Source organism: Pocillopora damicornis, chromosome 2 (genome assembly GCF_964200805.1).
Source record: "Pocillopora damicornis chromosome 2, jaPocDami1.2, whole genome shotgun sequence".
NCBI classification, from domain to species: domain Eukaryota; kingdom Metazoa; phylum Cnidaria; class Anthozoa; order Scleractinia; family Pocilloporidae; genus Pocillopora; species Pocillopora damicornis.
This window is the reverse complement of record NC_142671.1, coordinates 15,765,780-15,780,586: the sequence shown is the minus strand read 5'-3', so window position 1 is coordinate 15,780,586 and position 14,807 is coordinate 15,765,780. Positions and strand designations below refer to the sequence as shown.

The 14,807-nt window shown below is 37.8% G+C and overlaps 1 protein-coding gene across 1 annotated transcript; it reads right to left on the bottom strand.

The window, feature by feature from the left end:
- Window positions 1-261: 261 nt before the first annotated feature.
- LOC149050059 (hemicentin-1-like) lies at window positions 262-14,278 on the bottom strand. The gene is made up of 12 exons (XM_089192076.1): window positions 13,873-14,278; window positions 12,476-12,766; window positions 12,014-12,286; window positions 8,904-9,185; window positions 8,165-8,434; window positions 6,788-7,078; window positions 6,326-6,598; window positions 3,216-3,497; window positions 2,478-2,747; window positions 2,046-2,351; window positions 1,179-1,656; window positions 262-668 (listed from the first exon to the last, which is right to left on the bottom strand). The coding sequence occupies exons 1-12, from the start codon at window positions 14,189-14,191 to the stop codon at window positions 335-337; spliced, it is 3,669 nt and encodes a 1,222-aa protein (XP_089048202.1). The 5' UTR covers window positions 14,192-14,278; the 3' UTR covers window positions 262-334.
- Window positions 14,279-14,807: the final 529 nt, after the last annotated feature.

Here is a 14,807-nt window from a genome sequence, read left to right as displayed (position 1 = left end):
TTAAATTAGTCCAATCAAAATGTTTGGGAAAAGTGCATAGGAAGCGATCTTTTACACGTATAGGTCACCTTACAATGTTCTCTGACATGCGAAAAGCTCACAAACTTTTTCCAATTCAGATCCAGTTTATACTTTTACTACCCTGTCGCTGCAATTCTCGCGTGATAATGATGATGAAAAGTCTTTGCCATCTTTTCCGATGCATTGCTTTGTGGTTGTGTATGATTTTCGCGAATACCATGACTCTTCCATGACACTCACTGAATAATTGAACTTTTTAATTGTACTTTTTAAAAACCAAAACGATTACATAAGGAAGCAAACAAACCAAAACCTATAGGGTACTATAGGCACTATAGTAGTCGCTCCCTTCGGTGGACGTCTCGGTCTCTAAATATTCTTCGGTTGGAGGTGGGACGGTTGGCCCGGTAAGCGAATCGTGAGCTGGTATAATACCACTGTAATGGGGTCCGTGCCCGTACGGACTCAAAGCGGACGACGGGATACGACTGTTCATGTTCGCGTACGTATTGCTGATGGATAAGTCGTCCGCGTAAGATGGATATGCTTGGTTAGCGGATGTGTAGATGAGGTCATTTTGAATTGAGTCAATTGGTTTCTGCAATACAAGATGCTTCCTGGGTGGTCCTTCTTCAACTTCCTGATGTCTGTCATTTAAAATGTGGCAAAAAAAGATGTAACAAACAAATTCAATGCAACTTCACCACAAAAATATGTAACTAGAAAAAGGAAGAAAGTATTTCATAGCAGCTTAGAGTTTAGATACTGACTCCTTGTGTAACAGGTTCATCCGATGTACGTTCCTGAAGTCAGGTGAGGCAAAATCGATAAAGTCAGCGGTAACATTTAATTGAAAATTGTTCCATAAGCTGTGTCATGATAAAAATTATATTACATGTTCCCAAGGCTAAGATTAAATTTAAAACTGGAGATTTACACTCAAAATAGCCAGGCGATACAAATTATCATTAAAAATCCATCTAGAAATGAAGGTGGTTTTTAACCAGATATGTTTGCGAAAAGGTTAAATGTCCTTTACATGTATTTCTTTCTTACATATGGGCTTCAGATATAACCTAATTTTTGTTTCTTTGTCTTCCCTTCAATTGTAATCCGAGATAGTATTTAGTACTGTGATAATATGCTTTTTTGTTTACCTTTTTTCCTTCTTTCTCAGCCTACCAAAGTTTTTGACCAACACAAAGATTAAAAGAACCAATCCCACTCCAGCAACAGGTATAATGTACCACTCGCGGGAGAAAAATCCTAGGAAGATTTCGATGTAAACCAGAAAAGTGTTCGTGATCGCCCAAAACTCTGAATCCTCTGAATCCTCTGAAACAGCAAGGGACAAACCTTCTCCATATAGCTGCACTTCAATGATTTTTCTTATCTCGCATCTGCCCTCTTTGAGTAAAATTTCGTAGATTCCCGCTTGCTCCGGGCTTGCTTTTACTATTTCCAGCTCGGTTTTATCAGCGTTTAAAAAGGTGTAGTGAGGGTCCTTATCGTTCACCAATTCTTCACCATGCGTCCAAAATAAGGCGCCCAGGTCTGATTTCTCAACTTTCAACATAGCAGAATCCTCAGCCTTTATTTTAATAGGACTCTCAACCGAGGTATTCAGGAATACATCTGCAGAATAGTAGAATTGGGATGATTAAATTGTCTGTCCTTTTAAAAGTATGATTGTTGGATTATTTTGACAATAAAACGCGCCACAATAAACCATCTATGGCAAACTAAATCCAAATGATTAAATTATCTCGAAAATCGAGTGACAATCATTTGCATCCGTTAAGGTCATACAAACATAATTTAGTAAACTTAAACATTTGAACAAAAAAAAGAAGATAGAAAGTAGAAAGAAGATAAAAATAAATGAGATAGAGGGGAATAACTAAGATGAGAGAGAAAATAATACGGAGAAGAGGAGAAAGAAATGAAGGAAGAGGACAGATGGGTAAATATTTGTGTACGGGAAAGGGTAAGGACGTTTTCAATTCATAAGTAAATTTTCTTACCACTAACTCTTAAAACAACAGAAGTAAAGGAGTATACAGAGTCGACAGGTGACCCATTCTGCATTAAAACTGCAAAGGCGGTGTAGTTTCCAGAGTGAGAAGGTAAAGCATTGTGGACATACAGCGCCGTATTATTCATCCGCAGAGAAAAATGCTCGTTTTCGTGTACTTCAGGAACCATGTTATGACTCCAAATAACGTGGAAATCATAGCCATGAAAATTGCTGTTAACTTCTACTGCAAAGGAAGCTTTTTCACCAACACAGATGTCTAAATGAGAGTTCATCGACCAAATTTTGATTTCCCCTGTGGTATGAATGATTAATCAGCATAAGAAAAAACAGTCGCTGGCTATTCTAAACTTTATATTTACTTCATTTTGACCTATCACAACTTCCGGGAGCTTGAAAAAAATGACCAAACAATACAGACCTGTTTGGACTCGAATTTCTTTACGTTTCACACATCCGCCCTCTTTGAGGAAAACCTCATAAACTCCTGCCTGCTCCGGGCCTGCATCAGAAATTTCCAACTCGGTTTTTCTGGGAGTCAAAAAGGTGAGGTGAGGTTCGCCACCAGACAATAGGTTTCCATTGTGCTTCCAATCTAAGGTGCCCAAATCTGATTTCTCTACTTTCAAGATAGTGTTATCACCAACCTGTACGATAACCGGACTTTTGACCAAAGTGTTTAGGTAGGGATCTGCAAAATTGATTCGGAAGCCAGAAAACTTGCCATTTCTGCTTACCATAAACACGATTTATGATACGTTCTTATCAATGAAACACATTACCAACGCTGATCTGAGGTGTAACAAATATTAGCATATGAATTATGATGTTAATGAGATGCCTAGCTTTATTCCTTCTAATGAAATAAAATATAGAGCAGGAAAAGGAAACAAAGTTAGGAAATGAGGAAAAATTAAGAAGGGAGGCGAAAAAAAGGATGGGAGGGGTGGGTGGATGGATGGGCAAACGGATGGATGGACATACCGATTGCAGATGGATTAGACATTCAGATGGAGAAATAAATAAATGGATGGATGAAAGGAAGGAAGGAAGAAGAGAGGATTCCATGTACAGAATGGAAAAGAATAAAACTGTCGCAAAGGTCTGTATGATGTTTCCTAAGAGACTATATTATGTTTGCAAGTAGCAATGATCTTACCACGAACTTTCAACTCAAACGAAATGGACTGAACCAAATACCACTCTTTAGTTTTAACATAAAAAGTATATACTCCAGCATGTATAGCTGAAGCGTTGATTATATTCAGAATTTTTCCATCCGCCTTCTCCTCAAAATGTTCATTTTTCGGCAAGTATGAGTGTTGTTGTCCCCAGTAGTATCTAAGGTTATATAAATCGCCGGTTAAATCGATCTTGAAAGAAGCGTTTCCACCAACACAGACGTTGTCAACAGAACTCAACGATGAAAGTTTAAAGTTTCCTGCGGTGTTAAAACAACATTGATGAGTGTGAGGTATGATTTCACAGCTATGTCACCGTGAACTTCGCCTTTCAACGCTGAGAAAGATGACACACTTTGCTTTCATCGACTGAATCACTATCATTGCATATTTGTAGGATTTCGATGCACCTAGCTGATTTTTGCAATGGGGCTGGCCTACAAAAGGTGGAGTGCCAATTTTAGAGATAAATTTTTAAAGAGAGTGGTAATTATGGCCTCATTTTAAACCTTGTGACAGCTACAAGTCCCACTTATTTGAGAGATGCCCATATTCCTGATCAAAATGCAGAAAAAGAAAACTCGCCTATGAGCCAAGAAATAAGAAAGCTGTTCGTTCCGTAAGACAACAATTAACCGGGAAAATATCAAACGTATAACCATAGAGCGCAATTATCCTGCGATATTGTACAGTTAGTTATTTTGTACTGTAAAACACCTGTTTAACCGGTCGGCTGCGCCCGCTACGCTTCTTTATCCTCATAGCATTTCCCGCCTTCCAAGAAATGACACTTGGCACCAAAAGAGGGGTTGGATAATAAATAACTTATTAGACCTTTTAGTGTGAAATATTGCTTAGTTATTTTACTCGTTGTTTGTATTTTGATAAGCCTAAAGGTGCTCGTCAAAATACGGTACAACTCGTAAAAATACTCAGCGATACTACACACCAAAATGTCTAATAAGATATATATATTCTGATTGCAGTTATATCATTGGTTTTAGAGGAGAAGTTTGTAGCATTATGTCTCCATAATACTGGAAAGCAATTACGACTGTTATATGCTGGCTATTCTTAAGCGCAATTTAGTAAGTGTTATCATCCGTGTTACTTATTTGAATAGCCAGAACAAGCTATCTCAACTGAGTAAAGGGGGTAAGTTTCTAAAGATACTGTGGTGCTACGTCGGTAGGAGAGTATAACAGGGTAATATCGACTAAGTTGATAACGTGAATTGGTCAAAGTAAAGAATTTCAAAGCTGGCGTTTCGAGCGTAAGCTCTTCGTCAGAGCGAATGGAGGAATTGTGGGTTGTATGTGTGTTATTATGCAAAAAAGGGGGTAACGCTATTGGTGTAAATATGGTGACGGGAAAACAAAAATCAATTAGTTGAATGAAAAGCGCTCGTTGATACCGGAGGCATTAGGAGTGCTGATTTGAAAGATAAAGTTTTTGGTTTAGAGATTTGCGACTTTCTGAACTACCTAGATGTAGGGAAAGGCTGCGAATTGTCACATGCTGCTTAGAATGATAGGGGAGATTTAGAGTCTAGCGACTGATTTGGATGCGTCCATGTCATATCTTTCTGCGTCGCGAAGGTGTTCTCGGAATTGGTCATCTAAAAGTCTTCCTGTTTCACCAATGTATAACTTTTTTATATAAGTGCAAGTTATGCAATAGATGACATCGGCAGAGGTGCTCGTGAAGTGATCAGTGACCTTGATGGATCTCTTGGGTCCCAACCTTTTCTAAACGTTATGAATGAATGGAAAAGTTTTGCACCGTGATCGAGTGCATTTGACAGTTCCAGGTTAGTCATTGGTTTGAAATCAACTTTTGACCAAAAAGCTGCCTATTTGTTTTTTACGCGTTTAAATGAAATTATGGAGGTTGCGAAAAGACAGTGCCAGTTTCTGAATCTTTTTTACGTAACCTAAACTACGTAAACGACGAAGACTGAGAAACTGTAAAAAAAGTATAGAGTTCTAGATATGTAATGGATGCGAAGATGAATACAACCGACAAGTAACTATGTGAATTTGTAGGTTTGTAGTAGTGCATAGACCGTTGCCTTCAATTAAAATTTTGATGTCCAGAAAAACCGAAGAAGTGTCGGAAATTTCCCAGGTATAATTCAGAGCCGGAGGAGAGAAATTGACAGCGCTTATAAATTGAGTGAGTTCCTCTCTGGTAGAGGAGGTAGCTCCGATGCATTCGTTAATGAAGCGACCGTAGAGTTCAGGTTTTGAGCCGTTGTACTGACCGAAAATTGGTCGTTTATCGTGTTTTTGACGATGTTTTAGTTGATGAAAGTGAGACCCTTGTCAACTTTATCATAACAAGAGGTGTCAGAAAGTTACCGCAAAGCCTCTTCTTCGTAGAGTTCGGCCTCCCTAACAACGACTGCGCCTCCTTTTCGGCCGCTTTGATAACTGTGTCTTTGCGTTCTTTTAGACTTTTTAGTGCCAACCATTCTTCCGAAGAAAGGCTGAAAAATTTGGCGTTTCGATTGAATTTAAGTTTGTTAATATCGTGATAACATTTTTTTGATTAAAAAATCTTAAGATGCGAATTGACCCTCTGGGGGAGTCCATTTCGACTGAAGTGTTTTGAAAAGCATCTTTGTTCGAGGTGTTAAAGTCATCTTCCTTATCGTAAAAAAGGCATTTAACTGAACGCGGCGAAGGATATTTTCAACATCTTGCTTTAATGAAAATTGGTCGGGTTTTTCGGAAATGGGAACAAAATTTAAGCCCTTACTAAGAACTGATCTTCCTTCGCCGCGGAACTTTTCAACGCCTTGCTTAACTGAAATTTTGTTAGGCTTTTTGGAAAAGCGAACAAAATTTTAGCCCTCACTGAGAACTGAATTAAACTTATCTTCCTTCGCCGCGTTCGAACTACAATTAGCGTAGCTCCATTTCTGCATATAAACACACATAGTTTGTTTATTCCTCTACCCGCTCTGACAAAGGGCTAACGCTCCAAAAATCGGCTTTAAAACTCTTTTCGGTGGCCAATTTACGATGTCAACTCAGTTGATAATACTAAATTACCCGATCTCAACTGAGTTTACTAACTCACAAACCTATTATATCCAGATTAATTTCTTTCTGCAACTTGCATTCGCCTTCTCTGAGTGTAACCTCGTATTTACCCCCATGCTCCGCTCGGGCATTAGAAATTTGTAGTTGGGTTTTACTTGGATTTAAAAAACTTAAACCAGGTTCCTTGCCGTACACATCCTTTCCATCATGCGTCCATGATAAAAAGCCCAACTGTGATTTCTCAACTTTCAAGATGGTTGAAGTTGTACGCATTATCCTTACGGTATCCGGGACAAGACGTTTTAAGTGGAATTCTGTAAGATAGAGATAGAAGAGTACTTTTCGTTTCATGGTATTGATAGAATTGAAATTGTGCCATTTGATAACAAAAATAGAGAAGTTAAAAGATTTGGGAGGGAGGATCGAAGAAAGACCACTGATATCTTTACAATTACTTTGTTCTTTGAAAGGGCACGGAACAGTTTGTATAAAAGTAATCTTACCTCGCACTGTCAAAAGGAAGTGTGTTGCGCCAAGTTTACGACCATCATTCTTTCGATAAACAGTTGCATAGTACCATCCTGAATGAACAGGCAAGGCGTCGTATACAACAAGATATATTCCTCCATATCCTATACCATAATGCCCTCCGTTCTTGACGTATTCCTTTTTGTAACGCCAGCGTATGTTGACATCATCTTCATGTCCAGAAATATTTACTCTGAGTTTAGGCATTTGACCAGCACAAACATCAACATTTGGGTCGTGTGACCAAACTTTATAGCGTTCCCCTTCTATTAGAGAAATAAACTTATAAGTATATAATCATAATAATAAAACTTTATTTAAACACAGTAAATACCTAAAGCCAGAGGCTTGTGGGGTCGTGTTAAAACAAAATTAATATGACATAAATAATATTAATAAATAATATATATAAATTTTTATAAAACTTCTTTTAAATATTAAAGCAATATATGTCTCAGACACTTCTAAGCAGTCACTCCGAATCCAACAAACACCAACAAAAACCGATAGTTTATTGATTTCTATGGATATTCGTCGAACTCAGAATGGCTGCCCAACAGTGTCTGATGGTTAAGTCAATCAATCCCAATAAGATATTTAAACATTGTTTTAAGATTGACTCAACCATATCTCAAGAATACATATACGTATCGTTATATTTTGGTTTACACTGATCAGTTAAACCATCAAAATTAAAATAAAAGAAATCACGTGACTTAGTTAAAAGTTTACAGAGATGCTTTGTACTCTTATAGTCTACGTAAATATCATTCTGGTTCTAGAGAAGAGTCTTTCAAGTCGTGGAATACTTTCTTTATTCCTGAAAGGAATAATCTTTTTTCGTCTTTGAATTTTCTCATACCAGAGAAAGGGCCCTTTTCGAAGCAAAATTTGGTGATAGGGTAAGGAATTAACACACAAAAAGGGCACTAGGGCCTGCATTATTCTTAGCTGTTGTCAGTCTGCAACGGAATCAGGACCAATCATTGATTTTTCAGTGTACACTTTTGGTGTTTCAAAGAAAATTACAACCATAGCTTCCCCGAAATCATGTCTTACTCTGACACTTTGTAGAGCCCGTACGACCATAATGTTTTAGAGTCCACCAGTGTCAGACCATGCAACGCATAAAGTGAACTGCCGGATAAACCACGAGATAAAGTTTAAATTAAAAAAGGCAAATACTTGGGAAAAACTTAAGGTTAATAGAATGCAGCATAACGGAAAAAATATTCAAATCATGTCATTTCACGGGAATAACTCTCATTACCACAGCGGTTACTAATTTTAGGTTTGTACTTTCAACTTCACAACTTCCGGGAGCTTGAAAAAAATGACCAAACAATACAGACCTGTCTGGACTCGAATTTCTTTACGTTTCACACATCCGCCCTCTTTGAGGAAAACCTCATAAACTCCTGCCTGCTCCGGGCCTGCATCAGAAATTTCCAACTCGGTTTTTCTGGGAGTCAAAAAGGTGAGGTGAGGTTCGCCACCAGACAATAGGTTTCCATTGTGCTTCCAATCTAAGGTACCCAAATCTGATTTCTCTACTTTCAAGATAGTGTTATCACCAACCTGTACGATAACCGGACTTTTGACCAAAGTGTTTAGGTAGAGATCTGCAAAATTGATTCGGAAGCCAGAAAACTTGCCATTTCTGCTTACCATAAACACGATTTATGATACGTTCTTATCAATGAAACACATTACCAACGCTGATCTGAGGTGTAACAAATATTAGCATATGAATTATGATGTTAATGAGATGCCTAGCTTTATTCCTTCTAATGAAATAAAATATAGAGCAGGAAAAGGAAACAAAGTTAGGAAATGAGGAAAAATTAAGAAGGGAGGCGAAAAAAAAGGATGGGAGGGGTGGGTGGATGGATGGGCAAACGGATGGATGGACATACCGATTGCAGATGGATTAGACATTCAGATGGAGAAATAAATAAATGGATGGATGAAAGGAAGGAAGGAAGAAGAGAGGATTCCATGTACAGAATTGAAAAGAATAAAACTGTCGTAAAGGTCTGTATGATGTTTCCTAAGAGACTATATTATGTTTGCAAGTAGCAATGATCTTACCACGAACTTTCAACTCAAACGAAATGGACTGAACCAAATACCACTCTTTAGTTTTAACATAAAAAGTATATACTCCAGCATGTATAGCTGAAGCGTTGATTATATTCAGAATTTTTCCATCCGCCTTCTCCTCAAAATGTTCATTTTTCGGCAAGTATGAGTGTTGTTGTCCCCAGTAGTATCTAAGGTTATATAAATCGCCGGTTAAATCGATCTTGAAAGAAGCGTTTCCACCAACACAGACGTCGTCAACAGAACTCAACGATGAAAGTTTAAAGTTTCCTGCGGTGTTAAAACAACATTGATGAGTGTGAGGTATGATTTCACAGCTATGTCACCGTGAACTTCGCCTTTCAACGCTGAGAAAGATGACACACTTTGCTTTCATCGACTGAATCACTATCATTGCATATTTGTAGGATTTCGATGCACCTAGCTGATTTTTGCAATGGGGCTGGCCTACAAAAGGTGGAGTGCCAATTTTAGAGATAAATTTTTAAAGAGAGTGGTAATTATGGCCTCATTTTAAACCTTGTGACAGCTACAAGTCCCACTTATTTGAGAGATGCCCATATTCCTGATCAAAATGCAGAAAAAGAAAACTCGCCTATGAGCCAAGAAATAAGAAAGCTGTTCGTTCCGTAAGACAACAATTAACCGGGAAAATATAAAACGTATAACCATAGAGCGCAATTATCCTGCGATATTGTACAGTTAGTTATTTTGTACTGTAAAACACCTGTTTAACCGGTCGGCTGCGCCCGCTACGCTTCTTTATCCTCATAGCATTTCCCGCCTTCCAAGAAATGACACTTGGCACCAAAAGAGGGGTTGGATAATAAATAACTTATTAGACCTTTTAGTGTGAAATATTGCTTAGTTTTTCTACTCGTTGTTTGTATTTTGATAAGCCTAAAGGTGCTCGTCAAAATACGGTACAACTCGTAAAAATACTCAGCGATACTACACACCAAAATGTCTAATAAGATATATATATTCTGATTGCAGTTATATCATTGGTTTTAGAGGAGAAGTTTGTAGCATTATGTCTCCATAATACTGGAAAGCAATTACGACTGTTATATGCTGGCTATTCTTAAGCGCAATTTAGTAAGTGTTATCATCCGTGTTACTTATTTGAATAGCCAGAACAAGCTATCTCAACTGAGTAAAGGGGGTAAGTTTCTAAAGATACTGTGGTGCTACGTCGGTAGGAGAGTATAACAGGGTAATATCGACTAAGTTGATAACGTGAATTGGTCAAAGTAAAGAATTTCAAAGCTGGCGTTTCGAGCGTAAGCTCTTCGTCAGAGCGAATGGAGGAATTGTGGGTTGTATGTGTGTTATTATGCAAAAAAGGGGGTAACGCTATTGGTGTAAATATGGTGACGGGAAAACAAAAATCAATTAGTTGAATGAAAAGCGCTCGTTGATACCAGAGGCATTAGGAGTGCTGATTTGAAAGATAAAGTTTTTGGTTTAGAGATTTGCGACTTTCTGAACAACCTAGATGTAGGGAAAGGCTGCGAATTGTCATATGCTGCTTAGAATGATAAGGGAGATTTAGAGTCTAGCGACTGATTTGGATGCGTCCATGTCATATCTTTCTGCGTCGCGAAGGTGTTCTCGGAATTGGTCATCTAAAAGTCTTCCTGTTTCACCAATGTATAACTTTTTTAAATAAGTGCAAGTTATGCAATAGATGACATCGGCAGAGGTGCTCGTGAAGTGATCAGTGACCTTGATGGATCTCTTGGGTCCCAACCTTTTCTAAACGTTATGAATGAATGGAAAAGTTTTGCACCGTGAGCGAGTGCATTTGACAGTTCCAGGTTAGTCATTGGTTTGAAATCAACTTTTGACCAAAAAGCTGCCTATTTGTTTTTTACGCGTTTAAATGAAATTATGGAGGTTGCGAAAAGACAGTGCCAGTTTCTGAATCTTTTTTACGTAACCTAAACTACGTAAACGACGAAGACTGAGAAACTGTAAAAAAAGTATAGAGTTCTAGATATGTAATGGATGCGAAGATGAATACAACCGACAAGTAACTATGTGAATTTGTAGGTTTGTAGTAGTGCATAGACCGTTGCCTTCAATTAAAATTTTGATGTCCAGAAAAACCGAAGAAGTGTCGGAAATTTCCCAGGTATAATTCAGAGTCGGAGGAGAGAAATTGGCAGCGCTTATAAATTGAGTGAGTTCCTCTCTGGTAGAGGAGGTAGCTCCGATGCAGTCGTTAATGAAGCGACCGTAGAGTTCAGGTTTTGAGCCGTTGTACTGACCGAAAATTGGTCGTTTATCGTGTTTTTGACGATGTTTTAGTTGATGAAAGTGAGACCTTTGTCAACTTTTTCATAACAAGAGGTGTCAGAAAGTTACCGCAAAGCCTCTTCTTCGTAGAGTTCGGCCTCCCTAACAACGACTGCGCCTCCTTTTCGGCCGCTTTGATAACTGTGTCTTTGCGTTCTTTTAGACTTTTTAGTGCCAACCATTCTTCCGAAGAAAGGCTGAAAAATTTGGCGTTTCGATTGAATTTAAGTTTGTTAATATCGTGATAACATTTTTTTGATTAAAAAATCTTAAGATGCGAATTGACCCTCTGGGGGAGTCCATTTCGACTGAAGTGTTTTGAAAAGTATCTTTGTTCGAGGTGTTAAAATCGTCTTCCTTATCGTAAAAAAGACATTTAACTGAACGCGGCGAAGGATATTTTCAACATCTTGCTTTAATGAAAATTGGTCGGGTTTTTCGGAAATGGGAACAAAATTTAAGCCCTTACTAAGAACTGATCTTCCTTCGCCGCGGAACTTTTCAACGCCTTGCTTAACTGAAATTTTGTTAGGCTTTTTGGAAAAGAGAACAAAATTTAAGCCCTCACTGAGAACTGAATTAAACTTATCTTCCTTCGCCGCGTTCGAACTACAATTAGCGTAGCTTCATTCCTGCATATAAACACACACAGTTCGTTTATTCCTCTACCCGCTCTGACAAAGGGCTAACGCTCCAAAAATCGGCTTTAAAACTCTTTTCGGCGGCCAATTTACGATATCAACTCAGTTGATAATACTAAATTACCCGATCTCAACTGAGCTTACTAACTCACAAACCTATTATATCCAGATTAATTTCTTTCTGCAACTTGCATTCGCCTTCTCTGAGAGTAACCTCGTATTTACCCCCATGCTCCGCTCGGGCATTAGAAATTAGTAGTTGGGTTTTACTTGGATTTAAAAAATTTAAACCAGGTTCCTTGCCGTACACATCCTTTCCATTATGCGTCCATGATAAAAAGCCCAACTGTGATTTTTCAACTTTCAAGATGGTTGAAGTTGCACGCATTATCCTTACGGTATCCGGGACAAGACGTTTTAAGTGGACTTCTGTAAGATAGAGATAGAAGAGTACTTTTCGTTTCATGGTATTGATAGAATTGAAATTGTGCTATTTGATAACAAAAATAGAGAAGTTAAAAGATTTGGGAGGGAGGATCGAAGAAAGACCACTGATATCTTTACAATTACTTTGTTCTTTGAAAGGGCACGGAACAGTTTGTATAAAAGTAATCTTACCTCGCACTGTCAAAAGGAACTGTGTTGCGCCAAGTTTACGACCATCATTCTTTCGATAAACAGTTGCATGGTACCATCCTGAATGAACAGGCAAGGCGTCGTATACAACAAGATATATTCCTCCATATCCTATACCATAATGCCCTCCGTTCTTGACGTATTCCTTTTTGTAACGCCAGCGTACGTTGACATCATCTTCATGTCCAGAAATATTTACTCTGAGTTTAGGCATTTGACCAGCACAAACATCAACATTTGGGTCGTGTGACCAAACTTTATAGCGTTCCCCTTCTATTAGAGAAATAAACTTATAAGTATATAATCATAATAATAAAACTTTATTTAAACACAGTAAATACCTAAAGCCAGAGGCTTGTGGGGTCGTGTTAAAACAAAATTAATATGACATAAATAATATTAATAAATAATATATATAAATGTATCTAAAAATATAAAAATTTATATACAACTTCTTTTAAATATTAAAGCAATATATGTCTCAGACACTTCTAAGCAGTCACTCCGAATCCAACAAACACCAACAAAAACCGATAGTTTATTGATTTCTATGGATATTCGTCGAACTCAGAATGGCTGCCCAACAGTGTCTGATGGTTAAGTCAATCAATCCCAATAAGATATTTAAACATTGTTTTAAGATTGACTCAACCATATCTCAAGAATACATATACGTATCGTTATATTTTGGTTTACACTGATCAGTTAAACCATCAAAATTAAAATAAAAGAAATCACGTGACTTAGTTAAAAGTTTACAGAGATGCTTTGTACTCTTATAGTCTACGTAAATATCATTCTGGTTCTAGAGAAGAGTCTTTCAAGTCGTGGAATACTTTCTTTATTCCTGAAAGGAATAATCTTTTTTCGTCTTTGAATTTTCTCATACCAGAGAAAGGGCCCTTTTCGGAGCAAAATTTGGTGATAGGGTAAGGAATTAACACACAAAAAGGGCACTAGGGCCTGCATTATTCTTAGCTGTTGTCAGTCTGCAACGGAATCAGGACCAATCATTGATTTTTCAGTGTACACTTTTGGTGTTTCAAAGAAAATTACAACCATAGCTTCCCCGAAATCATGTCTTACTCTGACACTTTGTAGAGCCCGTACGACCATAATGTTTTAGAGTCCACCAGTGTCAGACCATGCAACGCATAAAGTGAACTGCCGGATAAACCACGAGACAAAGTTAAATTTAAAAAAGGCAAATACTTGGGAAAAACTTAAGGTTAATAGAATGCAGCATAACGGAAAAAATATTCAAATCATGTCATTTCACGGGAATAACTCTCATTACCACAGCGGTTACTAATTTTAGGTTTGTACTTTCAACTTCACAACTTCCGGGAGCTTGAAAAAAATGACCAAACAATACAGACCTGTCTGGACTCGAATTTCTTTACGTTTCACACATCCGCCCTCTTTGAGGAAAACCTCATAAACTCCTGCCTGCTCCGGGCCTGCATCAGAAATTTCCAACTCGGTTTTTCTGGGAGTCAAAAAGGTGAGGTGAGGTTCGCCACCAGACAATAGGTTTCCATTGTGCTTCCAATCTAAGGTGCCCAAATCTGATTTCTCTACTTTCAAGATAGTGTTATCACCAACCTGTACGATAACCGGACTTTTGACCAAAGTGTTTAGGTAGAGATCTGCAAAATTGATTCGGAAGCCAGAAAACTTGCCATTTCTGCTTACCATAAACACGATTTATGATACATTCTTATCAATGAAACACATTACCAACGCTGATCTGAGGTGTAACAAATATTAGCATATGAATTATGATGTTAATGAGATGCCTAGCTTTATTCCTTCTAATGAAATAAAATATAGAGCAGGAAAAGGAAACAAAGTTAGGAAATGAGGAAAAATTAAGAAGGGAGGCGAAAAAAAAGGATGGGAGGGGTGGGTGGATGGATGGGCAAACGGATGGATGGACATACCGATTGCAGATGGATTAGACATTCAGATGGAGAAATAAATAAATGGATGGATGAAAGGAAGGAAGGAAGAAGAGAGGATTCCATGTACAGAATGGAAAAGAATAAAACTGTCGCAAAGGTCTGTATGATGTTTCCTAAGAGACTATATTATGTTTGCAAGTAGCAATGATCTTACCACGAACTTTCAACTCAAACGAAATGGACTGAACCATAGACCAGTTATAATTTTTGACATAATAAGTATATATTCCAGCATGTATAGCTGAAGCGTTGATTATATTCAGAATTTTTCCATCCGCCTTCTCCTCAAAATGTTCATTTTTCGGCAAGTATGAGTGTTGTTGTCCCCAGTAGTATCTAAGGTTATATAA